This window comes from Papio anubis, chromosome 19 (genome assembly GCF_008728515.1).
Source record: "Papio anubis isolate 15944 chromosome 19, Panubis1.0, whole genome shotgun sequence".
NCBI lineage: Eukaryota > Metazoa > Chordata > Mammalia > Primates > Cercopithecidae > Papio > Papio anubis.
Window position 1 is genome coordinate 3,886,401 of NC_044994.1, and position 20,267 is coordinate 3,906,667.

Sequence of the window (20,267 nt, forward strand, 5' to 3'; positions counted from 1 at the left end):
GCCTCAGCCTCCCAAAGTGCTGGGATTACAGGCGTGAGCCACCACGCCTGGCCTGAAATTTTTCTAATTGTCCCAATATTGTCCTTTTTTAGTTTTTCTCTGCCTAATTTTGAATCCCATAAAGTGCATATTAAATTTAAATGTTATGTTTCTTTAGTCCTCTTAAATCTAGGTGTCACTGGCATTTTTGAGGAGTCCAAACCAGTTGTTTTACAGAATTACCCTCAATTTGAATTTACACAATTTGATTCTGGGTAAGCAAGGTTTTTTTGCAGACATGTTAACCTGTGTAGGTTTTCATGCATTTTTCTGAATGTGTCACATCAGGGCTAATGTGATGTTGGCTCTTCCCATCATTGGTGACGAGAAGGCTGGCAATTCCATTATAAAATGACCTTTCACCTTTTGTGGTTAATAGAGAATTGGTGAGGTGATACTTTAGAACTCTGAGTATCTTTCTCTAGAGTCCTTCACCAGTGCTCTCATAGCCAGGAATCTGTACATGGTTCTTACCTGAATCAGTTAACTGTGTTGGTTGTGAAAGAGTTATTTTCTATTTTCATAATTCTGTTTTTTTTAAATTAATTAACTTACTTTGAGACAGGGTCTCACTCTGTTGCCGAGGCTGGAGTGTAATGGTGCGATCATGGCTCACTGCAGCCTCCACCTCTCCCAGCTCAGATGATCCTCCTACCTCAGCCTCCTGAGTAGCTGAGGCCACAGGCGCACTACCACACCTAGCTGAGTTTTGTATCTTTTGTAGAGACGGGGTTTCGCTGTGTTGTCCAGGCTGGTCTTGAACTCCTGGGCTCAAGTGATCTGCCCCGACTTAGCCTCCCAAAGTTCTGGGATTACAGGTATGAGCCACTATGCTCGGCCATTCCTTCTGTTTTTATTAAGTAACATTCCTGTGTAAAATAACCTGTGCCTTCTCTCCCTCCCCGGTTTCAAAAGTTGTTTTAGTATTGGTGTGGACTCTAGGATTTAAAAAATTCAACGTAATGCAATCCATTTCTGTCGTTTGTTTTGAGCATCAAATTTGACTAGTGGGGACCCGTTAAAGCTGCCTCTTGTGTCCTTGGATTTGTCCTTTTATTTTTAAGCGTATCAACACTTGCAGTTTCGGCCGGGCGCGGTGGCTCAAGCCTGTAATCCCAGCACTTTGGGAGGCCGAGACGGGCGGATCACGAGGTCAGGAGATCGAGACCATCCTGGCTAACACGGTGAAACCCCGTCTCTACTAAAAAATACAAAAAACTAGCCGGGCGACGTGGCGGGCGCCTGTAGTCCCAGCTACTTGGGAGGCTGAGGCAGGAGAATGGCGTAAACCCGGGAGGCGGAGCTTGCAGTGAGCTGAGATCCGGCCACTGCACTCCAGCCTGGGTGACAGAGCCAGACTCCGTCTCAAAAAAAAAAAAAAAAACACTTGCAGTTTCAACTTTCCCTTTCCCTGTCCCAGCCTGGAGTCAGCTATTTCTCCAAGGAACTGTGGTCCTTTTTAGTGGAGAATGGTCCTTAGAAACTGAGATCCAGGCACTGGAAGTGCTTATTGCTCCTGGGCTGTCATTTCTTTTAGGTCTTTTCAGGAGATAGTAGCTAGGAGGTGTGTACTTTTTTTTTTTTTTTTTTTAATTACTAACTTCATATTGTTAAGAACTACTTCCATTTCAATACTGTTTCCTCTCTTTTCTTCACTTTATATATTTTTTTCTTTTTACTCCTGGTGTAAAAAGTCTGTTCTTAACAACATTAATGTATAATACTTAGTTGTGGCTGGGCGCAGTGGCCTGTAATCCCAGCACTTTGGGAGGCCAAGGCAGGCGGATCACTTGAGGTCAGGAGGTCGAGACTACCCTGGCTAACACGGTGAAACCCCGTCTCTACTAAAGATACAAAAAATAGGCTGGGCGTGGTGGCGGGTGCCCATAGTCCCAGCTACTTGGGAGGCTGAGGCAGGAGAATCGCTTGAACCTGGGAGGCGAAGGTTGCAGTGAGCCAAGATCACACTGCTGCACTCAAACCTGAATGACAGAGTGAGACTGTCTCAAAAAAAAAAAAAAAAAGTTTACTCAGTTCCACAACATAAATGAAATAGTTTCAGAGTTACTCCACCAATAATAATTCCCACATCAAATCAGCTACGTAATATTCAGGACTTCCTAGCACATTCTGTCCTTAGACTGTCTCTTGAAGATGTGTGGTCACTCAGTTCACACTTTGGCTTTTTTCCCTGTGATTGGTTTCCATCTGATGTACAGTTAGGTTGGTTTGCTTCCCCCTTTAAATATTTATAGAGCAGCTATTGGGATACATTTATTTTTTTTCTCTCAACAAATACTGAATGCCTGCTCTGTGCTGTCACAGTGCCACATGCAGGGCTTACACACGTGGTTAAGAGCATAATTACTGCCTTAAGTGGGGCCATGGCAACAAGGATGTCATATGAATAAAGGGGGGCAAGTCCTGTAATCAAGCTGTGCCCGGCGTACTGTGGGGTTTAGTGTGGCTCATTGATAGGCACAAGGAACAAAGATTTCCAGACAAGATGGTGATTCCTGAAGGCAAATGGAGTTATTCAAGGAAAAATAAACTTAATACCAAATTTAAAACATTTAAATACAACTACTACATTTCCTTTTCAGAAGAATTAACCATATTGCTTACAGTCTGTTTTTACACACTCTAATAAAAGAAATAATGTCTGTACCTTGTCCTGGTAAATATTTTTATTTTGTTACTTTAGCTTCTTCATATTGACAAAAGAAGAGAGTATCTTTATCAACTTCAGGAGTTTTTGGTGACAGATAATAGTAGAAATTGGCGGTTTCGAGCTGAACTGGCTGAGTAAGTTCTAACAGTTTATTAGATTATATTTTGGAGGGGTATATATTTACTTCATTTTTACCTTCTCTCAGTTTCATTACTTTGTGTAGATCCAAGTTTCTATGTGGTGTTCTAGCCCTTTAACGCTTCCTGTAATACATGTCTTACTGTCAGTGAATTTCCTCAACTTTTTTTTTTTTCCTGAAAATGTCTTTAGTTCATTTTTATATTATTTTTATCATGGTGAAATACACATAGCCAAATTTGCTATTGATGACATTTAGTACATTCACCATGTTGTGGAACCATTCCCTCTATCTAGTTCTAAAATGTTAACCTCCCGAAAAGAAAAACGCACGTCCAATAAGCATCTACTTACTATCTATGGATTTGCCTATTGTGGACAGGTCATGCAAGTGGAATCATACCACATGTGGCCTTTTGTGCTCGGTTTCTTCATCTAACACTGCTTTCAGTTGTCCCTCCATACTGTATCCTCTAGCTGAACTTGCCTCCCTTTTTGTGGTTGAGTAAATATTCCATTGTATGGATATACCACATTCATTTAGTGCATTCATCTGTTGAGGAACATTTGGGTTGGGTGTGTGGTCTTTTGTGAATAGTGCTGCTAGGAACGTTTATGTACAAGATTTAATCCTTGAAATCTGTTTTCAGTTATTTTGAGGTGGATTTGCAAGGCCATATGGTAATTCTGTGTTTAATTCATTGAGGAACTGCCAGACTTTTCCACAACAGCTGTACCATTTTACATTCCCATCAGCAACATATGGGAGTTCCAATTTCTCTATGTCCTCACTAACACCTATTTTCCTATTAAATTTTAAAAATATTTCTAAATTGGCCAAATAATAATTGTGCATATTTACAAGGTATGTAATGATGTTGCAATACATATTGGATAGTGGTTAGATAAGGGCAATTAGCATATCCATCACTCGCTTATCATTGATAGCTGTTCTGATGGAACAGCACCTTGTTGTGGTATGATTCGCATTTCCCTAATGACTAATGATGTTGAACACTTTTTCATAAGCCTGTTAACCATTTGTGTGTATTTTGTGGAGAAATGTCTATCCAAGTCTCTTGCACATTTTTAAATTGGGTTGTTTATCTTAAGTTGTGTTGTTGAGTTGTAAGAGCTATTTATATATTCCGTATCATAGACCTCACGTGTATTTTCAGATGACGTCTTTGCTGAGTATGGGATGTGGGGCTGACAGTTTGTCTTTCAGTGTATTAAAAATGCCACTCCATTGAGTTCTGGCTTGCCCACTTCTGACTCGAAATGCACGCCTCTTCTTCCGCCATGTAGTGCCAGGATGTGAGTCCAGCTAGTCAGGATCAAGCTGGGCTTGCGTTTTGTCATTGCTGTGGTTACCTTCAGTGTATTTGGGGCTTCAGTTTTCCTCACTGTGGGCTGCCACTACCATTGCCGTTTGCTGAGGGTGGGAGCTGGGGCACCAGTGGTCTTGTAGTGCGAGTATTCCACCCAGGCTTTAGCTATACCTGCACCCCTGTGTAATGGGTGGGACCTCCTGTCTGTGCTTGGTCTCGGGCAGGACTTCCTGCAGCTCCTCCTAGAATAAGGAGCGTTAGTTCTCCTCTCCCCCAGTTGCAGCGTTTTTGCTGGCCCACAGGGTGGACAGGCTTTGGGCCCCTCCACCAGCAGGTTAAGCCTTTTGCTTTGTGTGAGTGAAGGGCCCAGTAGAGTGCTTGGTGATTCGTGGCTGTCCGTGAGCCGCTTCTGCCTGCTATGAGACATCGCTCCTGTTTCTCCTGACTGTCTTTCTTGAAGCACCCATGGGAGGCAGGTACCCTGTGGAAGTCAGAAGGTCAGAAGGTTGCCTGGGGGTGTGAGCTCCCTGTGTCGGGCACATATGGCTTTGCTTGAGCCACTCTGTGCTCGTGCCAGCCACCATCTGGCCCTGGGCAGCTGGCTACAATTCGAGCTGATTTCTCCCCACCCTGTTATGTGCTGGCAGGTGCCCTGTCCCTCCGGGCTCTGCTGAGGGGGAAAGTTAGGCTGTTTGGGTGCTTTGCAACCCCAGCTCTCTGATGGGCTCAAGAAAAGATCTTGAAGTTTATATAGCTTTTTCTACTGTAGGGTCAGTGACATTCTTGCAGTTTTCTGTATTCTAAGCAGAAATTGATGGTCCTATTTGGAATTCTGATTTTGAACTTTGTCGAAAAGTACGTGTGTCTGTTTGAGGATGTATGTTTGTATACACAGGTGCATTGTCATGACTGCATAATCTACATTCATGTTACAGTTGACTTCCTGCTTATTAGAAATGTAAATCATCTTGAACATAAAATCTGAAAGGCAAAAGTCTCACATCCAAGGTATTTCTTCAAGGGCATCATTGAAGCCTTCAGGTTAGCTTGGTGGATGTCATGAAAGTCTCAGGGCCCCTCAGATGTGATGGGAAGGTCGCTGGAGGACACCCTCCCTCTGTTATCCCTAGCGAGTCCCTTCCAGGAAGGCTCCTCAGAGCCTCGACAGGTACACAGCAGACTCCCTGCCTCTGCGGGAACTTCTTACTGAGAAACTTGATTGTAGACGGAAGCTTCTCAGCACGTTCCAAACTGTAACCATGGATCAGTGTGGGCCATGTTCCAGTTGAACATACTAGGAAGTGCTTTGCTCTCTCCGTTCCCATGGATGCAGAGCTCTACGGCTTTTGTTTTCTTACACTCTAGGGAACTTGAATAGCGTGTAAGTGTGTTTCCAGATGCACAGAGACTGGAGGTGACTGTACAGGAGAGGGCTGCTTAGTCGCTCCTCTTTGCATGTGTTTGAGACAGGTGCTCCGTAATCCAGTATTGCAGATTATTTAAATGAGAACCTGTTTTCATTTGTCTCGCCGATTTTTAAACATTATCTTTTTGTAATTCCTTTTTGTAGACAGCTGATTTTACTTCTAGAGTTATATAGTCCCAGAGATGTTTATGACTATTTACGTCCCATTGCTCTGAATCTGTGTGCAGACAAGGTTTCTTCTGTTCGTTGGATTTCCTACAAGTTGGTATGTATTGAACTTTTAAAATTTTAGATCAGTAAACTCTAAGATCCTAGATTGGAAGCTGTTCCTCACTTCACACTCACCCTCCCAGGTCAGCGAGATGGTGAAGAAGCTGCACGCGGCAACACCACCAACGTTCGGCGTGGACCTCATCAATGAACTTGTGGAGAACTTTGGCAGATGTCCCAAGTGGTCTGGTCGGCAAGCCTTTGTCTTTGTCTGCCAGGTAAGCGAGGCCCTGGGCTTACCTGTTTGTGAGTTTTTCTCCTAGAAGAATGTCTTGTTTGACTTCCTACCTCTCTCTCATCCTCTTCCTTATTCTTAAGAAACAGAACCTTATGGTAGCCTGGCTGTTTCTAGGATCACCTGTCCCCATTGTTGGGCATCTGCTGGCCCCTCCCTCCCAGCCAGCCAAGCCCCTTCTTACACTGGCACGTACCACGCACACCCCACATGCCTGCTGTACATGCATGTTCCACACCACACACCACATGCCTGGAATGTGCGTGTTCTGCTCTACACACATTCAGATGTGTGCATGTGTACATTTGACAGTGCACATACATGCGTGTTCCTCACTGCATATTATACAGGCATACATACATGTACCACACCACACACATACTGTGCACACATATACCATACCACGGTTCCCACTAGAGGGTGCTCATGCCTGGGACCCAGACCACAGGTGTGAAAATGAAAGTGTGAATGAACACTCTAGGTCTCCGTAGAGCAGTTTAAAACCTGTCTGTCCATGTGGACAGTTAATGATGTAATTTTTTATTTGAGTTCCCAAGTACCTGGAATTTTGGTTAAAAAGCAGTAAGTAAAATTTGTGCCTGTGGTCACTCAGAGATTTTGTTGGCCAGCAGTCGAGTTTTTGGCTGCATTGACAGAGAAGCCTAGAGCAGCTGTTTCTTTTCCCCAGACTGTCATTGAGGATGACTGCCTTCCCATGGACCAGTTTGCTGTGCATCTGATGCCGCATCTGCTGACCTTAGCAAACGACAGGGTTCCTAACGTGCGAGTGCTGCTTGCAAAGACCTTAAGGCAAACTCTGCTAGAAAAAGGTAGGTAGTGACTCTACTAGGAGAAGCGTGTGAGTGGAGAGGGAGGTCTGTCGACTGCGCTGATCAACAGATACCAAAGCAGAAGTATTGTCTGCTCAGAGAAAATAATCTGGTGGAAGGAAATACTTTAGTTGTTCTGGTGGTTCTCCCAAGAGGGCATGGAAGATGAAAGGGGTTTTTTAGCCCTCTACTGTTCAATTTGGAGTTTATCGTAGGCATGGATCATTTTTATCATTTAAAACTTAGCTTTTTTGTTTGCTTGATTTTTTGAGACTGAGTCTCATTCTGTCACCCAGACTTGAGTGCAGTGGTGCGATCTCAGCTCACTGCACCCTCTGCCTCCCATGTTCAAGCAACTCTTCTGCCTCAGCCTCCCCAATAGCTGGGATTACAGGTGTCTGCCACCACACCCAGCTAACTTTTTATCTTTTTAGTAGAGATGGGGTTTCACCATGTTGGCCATGTTGGCCAGGCTGGTCTCAAACTCCTGACCTCATGTGATCTGCCTGCCTCAGCCTCCCAAAGTACTGGGATTACAGGCATGACCCACCATGCCTGACCTAAAACTTAGTTTTTAAAATTGGGTATTCATTTTCTTTATGTGCAAACCATTGGCTGGCAGCATGCCACTTGCAATCTTGCAATCTTCAGTATGGAGGCTGGTACCTGTGTTTGCTCTCCCTCCTTCTCTTCATTAAGCAAGAGACAGATGCCCCGTAGTATTTTTTTTGTTGGAAATTATAATCTCTTCAAGATTAAAGGTGGTTTATTTTATTTAATCGACCCCCACCCCGCCTGCCACCCAAACACCTCATCAATATAGTTGCATGGATGAATGAAGCACAGAAAGAAATTTGTAGTAGACGTCAAAGAATAAGGATAAATGAATATTGCTGCTTTTTTTCCTCTTTTTTTTTTTTGTAGTTGGTGTTTGGAAGCGTTTATTCTTTTACTGCTACTTAATAGCTAAGAAGTGTGATGTTTTCATTTATTTATTTATTTATTTATTTAATAATTTAATATTCCTTAGCTGTCATTGAATATCATGAGATTTAGTCTTATAAAAACAAGATAAATCTCATAACTCTTTTTATTCTGGCACTTTTTCTTCCTATAACAAATCAGGTTGGATTACTGTTTATGTTTCAGTGTGGCTTCTGTTTGTACTTGTAGAAATACCCAGTTTAACTGTTTATACTCGTACTTGACGGAACTCTGAAATGTTCCGTTGGACTGGTTTCATCTGTCCTGTGCACGTGTCATTTCCAGACTATTTCTTGGCCTCTGCCAGCTGCCACCAGGAGGCTGTGGAGCAGACGATCATGGCTCTTCAGATGGACCGGGACAGCGATGTCAAGTATTTTGCAAGCATCCACCCTGCCAGTACCAAAATCTCTGAAGATGCCATGAGCACAGCGTCCTCAACCTACTAGAAGGCTTGAATCTCGGTGTCTCTCCTGCTTCCGTGGGAGCCGAGGTTCAGTGGGCGTTCCGCACGTATGTGACCTGGGATAGCTTTCGGGGGAGGAGCGACTTCCCTCTCCTGCAGGCTTCATTGCAGGTGCAAGTTGCCTATACCCAATACCAGGGATTTTAAGAGTCAAGAGAAAGTACAGTAAACACTATTATCTTATCTTGACTTTAAGGGGAAATAATTTCTCAGAGGATTATAATTGTCACCGAAGCCTTAAATCCTTCCGTCTTCCTGACTGAATGAAACTTGAATTGGCAGAGCATTTTCCTTATGGAAGGGATGAGATTCCCAGAGACCTGCATTGCTTTCTCCTGGTTTTATTTAACAGCCGACAAATGAAATTCTTACAGCCTGAAGGCACACGTTTGCCCAGATGTGAAAGAGACCTTCAGTATCAGCCCTGACTCTTCTCTCCCAGGCACAAGGACTTGCTGGGCTGTGTGACCAGCTGTCCAGCCCAGCCCTGTGTGTGAATCATTTCTGATGTGTGTAAATGGGAAAGGAGGGTTTTTTACTTCCCCTGAGGGCTTGATGCTAACACAAAAGTAGGATTGACTTTAACTCTTAAGCGCAGCATATTGCTGTACACATTTACAGAATGGTTGCTGAGTGTCTGTGTCCGATTTTTTCATGCTGGTCATGACCTGAAGGAAATTTATTAGACGTATAATGTATGTCTGGTGTTTTTAACTTGATCATGATCAGCTCAGAGGTGCAACTTCTTCACATACTGTACATACCTGTGACCACTCTTGGGAGTGCTGCAGTCTTTAATCATGCTGTTTAAACTGTTGTGGCACAAGTTCTCTTGTCCAAATAAAATTTATTAATAAGATCTAGAGAGAGATATATATACACTTTTGATTGTTTTCTAGATGTCTACCAATAAATGCAATTTGTGACCTGTATTAATGATTTAGTTTAAAGTGGGGAAACTAGATTAAAATACTTGTCTTTTAACTAGTTTATTAGTTTCTCTGGAATCTGCCTGTGTCCCCGGGGTTGGGTCTTGTTCTTGGCAGCAGTAGGTGCCTCTTGGGTGCTCCTCCTGCTCCTGCCTACAGCCCTAAGGGCAGGTGGGTGCCGAGTGTCTGGCACAGCTTGGACACCCCCCCACCGCCCGAAGACAGCGGGCGGGCGGTGGGGGGGTTGTCTTGAAGCTCCTGAGACACAATCAAGCATCTCTGAGCCTCGATTTCTTCGTCAGTAAAATGGAAATTAGTAAAACTTGCCCTGTTTCTCACAAGGTTGTTTTGCAGGCAAATGAGGTCCTCTGTGAAAGGTGGTTTTGTAAAGTGCTGCGTGTATAAATGTTCAATGTTCCTGTAAGCCTGGTTTGAAAACCTTGGCCTGAGTCCCCTGGTGCTTCTGTGAGTTTTGGTTTTATTTAGTTAGCCAGGGGGGACTCCTCAGTAAGTCAAAATAAGTTCCTTTGAACTTCAGTGTGGGATTTGAGAATACATGGGCTGCTTCCTGTCTACACTATTACAAATAAGCCTTTGGCTGCTGCCTCTCACATTATAACCCAGATATTTACACACTGCAGATATAAGTGTGAACAGATTTCACTGGGAAGGATGTTCAAATAAAGAGATAAATGCATAGGTAATATGTGAAGTGGGTAATGGGGGCAGGGCTGGGGAGTAGCTGTGGAGGGTGTGGGGTGGTCTCCGAAGGCCTCTGAAAGCATCAGAGCAGAAACTGGAGGAGGACCTGGCCCCTTGATATAGCCTCATGTGTGAGCTGCAGATTGTCTGCTATTATATACTTTTGGGCCCCAGTATTTCAGTTCTGTAAACTGCATTAGAATCATACACTAGTAGCAGCATTTTTTTTAAAGCAGTGGCTATGCTAACATGGTATATTTGGGGGTAAAGAACTTGAATTTGGCATTCTCCCTGCTCTGCAAAAAAGCCCCTATATGTGGCATTTAAGGGCCTTTCTGCCCCCTCCTCTGTCCAGGCTTGCTATCACATCTCCTGGGTCGCCTGGGCTGTAGTCTAGAACATTCCAGGGGCCCTGCCCACCTTCCCTAAAAGCTGTAGGATCTTACACTGAAGGCTTTGCCTGCTAACTGACTCTGGCTTTTCCTTCTATCCCTTGTGAGAATCATGGGCCAGGGCTGAGGCTGCAGACATGGAATTGGGCGCGTTGTCTCCGTGGAGAGCTCCAGAATGCCAAGGCTGCATCTTTCTCCGCCTGGCTGGACACAGAAGGTGTGTTTGTTCTTAAGATATCCTAACACATAACAAGCAGTGTGCTCTTCACAGAAACAGCTGCAGTGAAAAAAAAAAGACCACGCTGCACTAGAGCCCATCTCGGGAGGTGACCTCAGGCCTCACACCTCAGTACCTCCAGATTCCCAATGCTAAATGTACCTCATCCGGGCGTCTGAGACTTTCCATCAAGGAGAATTTAGCTATATAAATGTAACATTATAGATTTAACTACACAAAACAGAAGACAGAGAAGTCAGCTGTTTGTCTAAGCTTTCAATGACAGATACTTTAATTGTGGAATTTTTAAAGCAAAAAAAAGCAATGGAAACTTCATTTTTATTCTAGACCAGTCTATCCCAGACATGCTAATTGTGGTTGGCTGTGCTGAGTCCTCATTTACCGTGTGAAATGCAAATGTCTGTAAATGGCAATGCCTGGGGCCAAGCCAGGCCAGCGGACTTGTATGCAGTTCCCACCGGAACCAGGAGCTGCCCAGTCCGCAGACCCAACCCAGTCCGCTGGGTTTTGCAAACACACACAGGCTCCCTCTGCAGCAGCGTGGGCTCGTGGAAGGGAGGCACGCCGCAGCCAGCATGCATGCCAGGGGTCCGGGGTTCTCCCCGTGTCTGCAGAGGTGAGGGGTACAGCTCAAAGAGGTGAGCTGAAAACAAAACACTGTGTTCCCCCTTGGCCTTGAAGAAGTGCCTCAGCCACCTCCTCACTAGCCGCAGAGTACTCAATCTCCTCACAGAAAGAATGTATACAAAAACACTAGAAGCTTTTCTTTTTCCCAAATGGCTGTTGAATTTATTTGCTTGATCAATAATGGTCCTGGCAAAAATTAGTTAACCAATGCTGAGACATTTGTAATGAAATACTAATTTTAAAAATCCATGACACCTTGATAGAAATTAGAGTTTACACAAACAAAAAGGAACCTTCGATATTGCCAGCAGCTACAAAGTGAATGTACTGAGACCGACAGGACAGCAAGAAGGCATTTGCACATTTATATCTGACACCCGACCATACTTTCAGTCACCAGAATATCTTCTCTCCAGATTTAAAAAAATAGTATGCTGATTTCTATAACAAAGCTTTTTTCCGTACAAAAATCAAATAATGGCCAACGAGTCACAACAGTGCAATAGGTAGAGGATTAAAAACTGCATCAAACAGGTGCTGAAAATAAATACTACCTAGGAGGAGGAGGAGAGAGCCCTCGTGTGGGGTTTGTTTTCGTCCCCTTGAGTGTGTGTGGGGTTTGTCTTCCGAACCACGAGCCTGGCCTGTCTCACGGTGCTATTCACTCTGACAGAGTGCACCTGCAGCACGTGCCTCCACGGCCCGGCCTCCAAGAAGCCTCAGAGCATCAGAGCATCCGTCTCATGTCTCATCGGATGGACCAGAAACAAGAAAATAGGGTGGGGCGAATCACAGTTACCATTCAAAGGAAAGGAATTTTTTTCTATTGCTCAATCTTGTCAATTGGGAGTCAGTCCACCAGTAGGTTCACTGAGACGATATGGATAATTTCAAACTTTTGTTTAAGAGCATATATATGGCTTATTCAGGCAAGGAGACGTGTACATTCTAGCCCAAGCAAGCAATCAGAGTCATTCAGTTTTTAAGGAAAGTCAGTCGTTTTAAAAGATTTCTGGTTTGAGCAACATCCTCTGTGGATGCACCAGGCCAAGGTGACTACCTTCGACCAACCCAGTGGGAAGGCCTTTGCTGGTCCCCGCAGTGAGGAACCCGCGGGAACGGGCGGCCTCCCCGCAGGCCTGGGCGGGTGGGCGGGCTCCACAGGCAGCCCGTCTGTGGCCAGATAGGCCATCCTGGTGACTCGGGCTTATGGACTGCGGTTTACAACTGCAGGAGACAGTTAGGAGGGTGGGCCAGGGAACACCCACCAGGCGCTGCTCTGACCAGTCAGAGAACGTGAGGCAGCTCCCCCACAGGGATCTGCACCGAGAAGGTGTGGAAGGCACAAGCAAGAGTGACGGTACCAGAGATCCCGGAGGGCGTGGCTCGCGGCGGCCACAGCAGGCGCAGCGCTGACCTGGTGTGGTTCCCCCCTTGAATGAGAAAGAGATCCTGATTCTGCTGTGATAAAAAAGCAAAGAAAGACGATTTTTGGTTTAAAAAGAAGCCACTCAAGGGTTAAAATAGTTATTTTAAGTTAACAAAGAAAATTAATCTTCAAATAAGCTGACACTATCTGGAAAACTCATCTGTCCCTAAAGCCCACAATGTGTCCACTGCTTCGTCCTCCCATGGAACCTGAGCCTGACGCAAAGGAGTCAGACGTGTGACAGAGGAAGAGTCTGAGAAGAGAAGACACCTTTACAGAATGTACAGCGGGAGAGCCGGCCTGGCCCCCGGGTTACAGTAAGATGCACGGGTCCTTTCAGTCTCGCGGACTCCAGACGGCCGCGCAGGCTGCTCAGATGGACGTCTCCTTCCTGTCCCTGCTGGGCGATGGCTTCGCCGGCTCCTTGCCTGCCTTTGGCTGCTCTTTAGCTGCTTTCGGCTCGAGGACGCCGTCTCTGGGCGGCTGGATGGCACCCCCGCGCCACTCAGGCTCCTGGTCCTCCTGCGCCTGCTGCTCGGCCTTGGCCCGCTGCATCTGGAGCAGCCGCAGCTGCACTCGCAGCTCGATGATCGCCTCGCGCTCCTCATGAATTGCTTGATTCAAATGATTGTTCTTTATCTTGGGGAATGACAGAAAGGGCAGTTACCACTTAGGAAGTCAGAGGACGATTTCTCAGGAGCAGAGCGCAGTTAGCAAGGGCATCCTACAGAGGAACCTGGTTTTAAGTCAATGGGTTGTGAAACAAGACAAACACAGGGAGAATGCACAGTGCACAGTGAGGGCCACGTGACTCCTCAGAATGTGAGGCTGGAAACCCCGCTCCTGGTTACTGGAGAGAGACACATCCATGTGCCAACCAAAACCCGTCATTTTAATAATTCAGTGTCCTAGTGTTTAAAATAGACAACTCATAACTTCGAACTGGCTTCTGAACAGCCCTTAAGGAGAAAATAAAAGTAATTTTAGCAGCAATTAGGGGAGTTAGAGATCAGATAAAAAACTAGATTTGTTTCAAAGGTGAATATCCTTTGTCTTTTGTGAATGGCATTACTTAATTCTGAAATGTCCTACTCAATCAAACTATAGAAAATTACTATCAATTCTAAATCATCTGGACATACTCGGCAGAGTTTAGGTACCGCGGAATAGCAGCGGCCCTGCCCGCCATGGCCTCCACTCTGTGGCGGGTGCCAGTTTCCCTTGCTTGGGTGTGGCATGGACTAGGCTCTGCAAAAGGGGCGTAGACATAAGCACAAGCACCGAGTGCCACGCGTGCACCCTGTCCTTGGCCACTGGGCATGCCTTCTCCCTTCCCTGCTAACTTAGTCCTGCTAGGAGTGGCAAGACAGAGCAGCCACGTTGGACCCTGCGTGGAAAAAACTGGTGTGGAGGATGATGGGCTGGACCACCTGCCACACAAGAGACACCATCTTGTTTAGACCACTATGTTATTCTCTTTATTACAGCAATTCAGCCTGCACTCCAAGTACAATACTTCTGGATTCTGTTTTCCTACTCAGAGTCGGTGGCTGCGTGTGGAATTCTGCTTTTCTATGCAGGGGGTAGTTCTGGTTCGCACCAGCCACTGAGCCAACCCAAATGAGGGACACAGAGCTGTCCCTCTATCCTTAGATTCCTTTCTATGAAAAGGATGTCTTCTCTCAATCCTTAGGCAAAATATCTGGACACAATATTTTATTTGGGGTAAGAAGGGAAATTGTGATCTAGACCTTTCTCTCTGCTGCCTTCTCTTCACTGTGCAGCCTCTCCTGGTTTCTTAGCACCGATTCCCTCTCACCTGCTGCTTCTCGGGCTAAGGACAAGAGAAACTGTCTGGCTTCACCCACAGGGAGACTCGGGAGACTGTTCCTTCCATCACTAGCGCCGATTTTCCTGTTCACCTTCTCTGGGAACAGAGACTAGGTCATTCAAAGCTGCTCAGGTTGGCACAGTCAGGTGAGGCCTGCCTCTACATCGATTGGAGAAGGTTCTACGTGTCATACTAACGTCACGGAACGCCACTTCACAGCCTGAGGAAGACACACAGGTGCCATCTGCTTGGTCAGCACTTAGCTACAGACTAATGTCCTACAGACTCTCGGTGAGATGTCCCCCTAAATTCCTCTCTACTCAGCCTCCCAGCTGGTGACTGAGAAAAAGGAGGACAATTCTGAGGGGAAATATGTGGTCTCTACAACTTTTTTTTTTTTTTTGAGACAGAGTCTCGCTCTGTTCCCCTGGCTGGAGTGCAGTGGCGCGATCTCGGCTCACTGCAAGCTCCGCCTCCCGGGTTCCTGCCATTCTCCTGCCTCAGCCTCCCAAGTAGCTGGGACTACAGGCGCCCGCCACTGCGCCCGGCTAATTTTTTTGTATTTTTAGTAGAGACGGGGTTTCACCGTGGTCTCGAACTCCTGACCTTGTGATCCGCCCGCCTCGGCCTCCCAAAGTGCTGGGATTACAGGCGTGAGCCACCGCGCCCGGCCTATGTGGTCTCTACAACTTTCTAAAAGTTAGTACGTGTTTTGCCTGTTTCCCCCAAAACTCACTTCCAGCTCTTCGTTCTGTCTCTGTAAGTCTTCCAGAATGATCTGCAGCTCCTCCTCATCCTCACTCTCGCTCTCGCTCTCGGAGGAGTACTCCTCAGTCTCACTTCGGCCATGCTGCTGGCGACTGCAAAGGTGAGAGACAAAGGAAGATGCTACTGGGCGTGCTTGTCTGTGACCTCCTTTTATATTTACGATGTTTTCATGACTCTACTCAATATAACACCATTCTTAAGACCTAATAAATAAGAAACTTAAAGATGATTAACTTCACATGCCTTATTCTTTTGTAGGAAAGTCTGAGAGCTAAAACAATTATGGTTATATTTAAAGAAACATTCTCAGAAGCTTCAAAACCTTGGCTTTCCTTTACCTCTGAATTTCGGCAATCTCAGCTCTGAGGCGTTCTATCTCTTCTTTTTCTGAGGCAATCTGCCGGCGCAGAAACTGCTCCATGGCCAGGAGCTCCTCCTGTTCAGTCAGGATCTCATTCTCCTGAAATAATGATCACTGGTGAACACCGCAGAGTTTTAGCCCAGGAAATGTCACTTGTTTGGGGTCTCCCATGTTGCCCTGAATTCTTGAGCCCCACTGAGTGCTGAACACAAGTTATGTCCTGCACAACCAAAAACATCCTATTTCATTAGGGTCAAGAAAAGGCTTCTTGGAGAAAAGGTAAAGTTATTTTGGGGAAATGACTAGATTTTTCTCAATAACAAAATGCCACACAGGAACCCCATATCCTCCTACTGCGAAGGCCCCTGTGAGGCCACCACACAGGGAGGAGCCAGGGCTTGAGGGATGAAACTGGCTTTGGCTTCCCACTCTTAATGCCTCCCCATGTCTCAGGAAAGCAGACATATGTAGGGCCATGGTGACCTCTGATGGGGTCACTAGGAAAAGAAGGATCCAAGAGATGTCTGGCTGGCGTCAGTGTCACCTTCAAGGCAGATCAGTGTGAAGGGAAGACCATCACAGAAAGTCTTCCACCTTTCCATAAGCCGCCATCCTCTTTAAAGTCCTCAGGTTTTTTTTTTTTTTTTTTTTTTTTTTTTTTTTTGAGACAGAGTCTCACTCTGTCACCCAGGCTGGAGTGCAGTGGCGCAATCTAGGCTCACTCCAACCTTCACCTCCCGGGTTCAAGTGATTCTCCCGCCTCAGCCACTGAGTAGCTGGGACTACAGGCGCCTACCACCATGCCTGGCTAATTTTTGTATTTTTAGTAGAGACGGGGTTTCACCATGTCGGCCAGGCTGGTCTCGAACTCCCGACCTCAGGTGATCCGCCCACCTCAGCCTCCCCAAGTGCTAGGATTACAGACATGAGCCACCGTGCCTGGTCCAAAGGTATTTAAATAGTCAATATTCTGCTTTACCAGAATATCCGTTTCTAAGATTGATAAGATCATCAGTCTTATTAAAAGAATGGGGAAAAAATCACTATCTGCCCAAGATCTAGCGAGCCCCTCCGACCTACAGAAAAGCAGCAAGGCAGACAAAACTTAGGAGAGAAACGGAAGGTGGCTCTGGGGATGAGGAGCTGGGGACAGACGTTCTTTCCGGACGAGCTGGTACTGAGAAGGTAACTACTCACCATGGTCACATGCCAAAATGAACTACCCACAAACACCAACGGCGCCGAGAACTTCTCTCCTGGAGGTGAAGGGCACAGCACTGCCCAAATGCTCTGAACACACAGATGTCTTTCCTGTACCTCTGCACACCTACTAAAGCTAACATTCCAACACACACCAGACGGAAGAGCCCTGAAACAAAGGCATCATCTGGGACTTCATGCTCTCCTCAGGGAAAATAGTTGTGTGCTCTGTGAGGCAAACAACACATGTGTCAGAGGTGACAGAGAAGGACTGAAACCTACTGGGCTTTAGGGAAACCACATGAGTTTCTGGAACCCCAGACACAATGTTGTCAGAGCCTAGAACTTCATTCGTTTCTGGTTAAACTCTGGCAATTTCCAGAACAAAGTGAGGCTGACTTGAGAAATACAGAAAGAAATGAGCTCATCTTCAGCTCTATGCCTGGAATACAGGAGGCACAAAAGGGATATCTGTTAAATCAATGAAGGACTAATAAGACAATTTGCCTCCAACAATTGACTTTCACCTGCAAAGAATAAAATCAAAATATCTAAAAGGTGTTATTAGCAACAACTATTAGAAAAAAATCTGTACCTAACATTTCAAGGATCCCAGACTTTGTAATGTTAGGAACAACGGTTTTTAAAATATTTTTAAAAGTCTGATCTCATTAATATGGAACAAGTACCACTAATCTGGAAATCAGGGAAAAGACCTATAATTCAGACCTGTGTATAGACCAAATGATTAAGCATCTAGAACAATGCCCAGTAAGGAGTCATTAGTGAACATAAGGTCGTTTCTTTCGCCATAACCGAACATTTTAACAAACACAACATAAAGGAAGGGACAAATAAAACAGACACAGGCCCTCAAAATCACTTTATAATTTTGGTTAAAATATTCATATCTGTACTAGAGCTTCTCAAGTTAGGTTTAAATGACCATTAAGAGCCTTGCAGGCCAGGCGCAGTGGCTCACGCCTGTAATCCCAGCACTTTGGGAGGCCGAGGCCGGTGGATCACCTGAGGTCAGGAGTTCTAGACCAACCTGGCCAACATGGTGAAACCCCGTCTCTACTAAAAACACAAAAATTAGCTGGGCGTGGTGGCAGGTGCCTGTAATCCCAGCTACTCGGGGGGCCAAGGCAGGAGAATCGCTTGAACCTGGGGGGCGGAAGCTGCAGTGAGCTGAGATCGCTTCGACGCACTCCAGCCTTGGGGACAACAGTGAGACTTCATCTCAAAAACAAAACAAAAAAAAAGATTTTAGGTTACCTGAGCCAGGAGAATATTTATAACTTCTTCATTTTCATTCATCTCTTCTTTGGAAACATCCTCTTTTGAAAGACTGGCTATCTCTTGTGCAATCTTGGTTTCACACTCCTGTCAAGTGAGACAAATAAAAAAGAACTGCTCAGCCTATGTGTAACACATATTCAACAAATTCACACGTTTCCTTCTCATTTCCTAGAATGGAAACAGTAACAGTCAGATGAACCATCTAGTTGGATGGGCATTTGGTAACTGGGCTTGGAATATAACATGGAAATCTTAGTCTGTGCCTGCACTGTCAAACATACTCAATTCTGGTGAATGTACTTGCCGTTTCTGGTACTCTTCCACAGAAATTACCTATGTAATACTTAGGGAGGGTGTGGTCAGGAGTGTAAATCTTGAGCACAGAATTTAGTGTTCACAAACATAAGGAACCAGCACCACCATCATGCTCTAGAACATTTCCATTGCCAAAGTGCCCTTGGGCTCCTCCACCATCCGCCGACATCTGGCAGCCCCTGTCCTGGTCTCCATCGCTGCAGTTTTTCCTTTCCTTGAGTTTCATAATGGAATCAATCAGTAAGTAATGTGATTATCTGGCTTCTTTCACTTAGCACAATGCTTTTAAGATTCATCTACTTGGTTGTCTGTATCAGCAGTTGCTGAGCAATATGCCATGGAATAAATGTACGCCGATTTGTTTATCCATTCACCAACTGATGGACATTGGGGTTGCTTCTAGTTGTAAGCTATTGTAACTGGAGCTGTTAGGAACATTTCGCACGTGCCTTGTGAGGGCAAATGCTTTCTTCTCTTAGATAAATACCTAGGAGTGGGAAGGCTGGGTGCTATGGTAAGTAACAGTATGTTTAAGTTTATAAGAAACTGCCAAGCTGTTTTTCAAAATGGCTACACCATTTTGCATTACCAAGAGCAACCTATTCTAGCTGATGTATACTGTTATCTCAGAGTACTTTTAATCTGTATTTCCTTAATGACTGATGATGGTGAGAGTCTTTGCATGTGCTTATTTGTCATCTATATATGATCTTTGGTAAAGTATTTGTTCAAATTTTTGCCTTTTAAAAATTGGTTGCTTTCTTATTAAACTGTAAACATCTTTAAAAAAAAATTAAAATCCTTTATCAGACACAAGCTTTTTGCAAATATTTTGTCACAGCTTCTGGCTTGGATATTTATTTTCTTAATACCTTTTGAAGATCATGTTTTTAAATTTTTGATGAAATTCAATTTATCAAATTTTTCTTTTATAGCTTATAATAGGTTTTGTGTCCTATTTAGGGAATTACTGCCTAAGCCAAGGTCAGTAAGATCTTTTCCTGTTTTTTTTTTCTTCTGGAAGCTTTTTTAGTGTTAGTTTATGATTCATTTCAAGCTATTTTTTGCATGTGTTGTATGGGTAAAGTTTTTCTTTTCTTTGCATCTGTTCCGGTGCTATTTGTTGAAAAGAATATCCCTTCCCCACTGAATTATTTTAGTATCTTCATTAAAAAGTAATTGCCCATATATGTGTAGGTCGACTTCTGAACTTTCTATTCTGTATGTGTATCCGTATCCAATACCTATGGTCTCAATTAACTGCAGCTTTGTAGCAAGTCTTGAAATCAGGTAGTATGAGTCCTCCAATCTTCCGGTTATGTTCTTCTTCAAAACTGTTGACCTAGTCTAGGTCATTTGTATTTCCACATACATTTTAGAAGAGCTTATTCATTTTCACAAATACCATCTGTCTGGATTTTGATTGGGACTGGACCCACGGATCCATTTGGGAAAACCTAACATCTTAACAATATTGAATCTTCGGTTCCACATGCATGATGTCTCTCTCCATTTATTTAGGTTTTTTTTTTTTTTTGAGGTTTAATATCCAATTGTGCATTTCTAATATCTAGATACACAGTAGACATTTGTGTATCTGATCTTGTAACCTACAACCTTGCTAAACTCACTGATTAGTTCTTTTTCTGTAGATTCCTTAGGATTTTATATGTAGATAATTGTTGGGGATAGGCCCCCACAATCTGGCCATAAACTGGCCCCAAAACTGGCCATAAACAAAATCTCTGCGGCACTGTGACAGTTCGTAATGGACACGATGCCC

General features: G+C 44.7%; 2 protein-coding genes across 11 annotated transcripts in view; one reads left to right on the forward strand and one right to left on the reverse strand.

Annotated features, from left to right (window-relative positions):
* Nucleotides 1-9,374, forward strand: part of PPP4R1 (protein phosphatase 4 regulatory subunit 1) — a 70,430-nt gene extending 61,056 nt beyond the window's left edge. For all 8 annotated transcript variants that reach the window (XM_017951529.2, XM_031658698.1, XM_017951527.2 and 5 more), the window contains 5 exons: nt 2,744-2,844; nt 5,750-5,870; nt 5,959-6,093; nt 6,799-6,940; nt 8,210-9,374. In XM_017951529.2, the coding sequence (XP_017807018.2) occupies nt 2,744-2,844; nt 5,750-5,870; nt 5,959-6,093; nt 6,799-6,940; nt 8,210-8,373 (663 nt within the window). In that variant the 3' untranslated portion in view covers nt 8,374-9,374. The remainder of the gene's footprint in view (nt 1-2,743; nt 2,845-5,749; nt 5,871-5,958; nt 6,094-6,798; nt 6,941-8,209) is intronic.
* Nucleotides 9,375-11,412: 2,038 nt separating this feature from the next.
* RALBP1 (ralA binding protein 1) overlaps nt 11,413-20,267 on the reverse strand; it is a 62,205-nt gene continuing 53,350 nt past the window's right edge. For all 3 annotated transcript variants that reach the window (XM_003914157.5, XM_017951531.2, XM_009192382.3), the window contains exons 7-10: nt 18,146-18,253; nt 15,645-15,766; nt 15,275-15,398; nt 11,413-13,346 (exon numbers count right to left, since the gene is read on the reverse strand). In XM_003914157.5, coding sequence (XP_003914206.2) covers nt 13,080-13,346; nt 15,275-15,398; nt 15,645-15,766; nt 18,146-18,253 — 621 coding nt within the window. In that variant the 3' untranslated portion in view covers nt 11,413-13,079. The remainder of the gene's footprint in view (nt 13,347-15,274; nt 15,399-15,644; nt 15,767-18,145; nt 18,254-20,267) is intronic.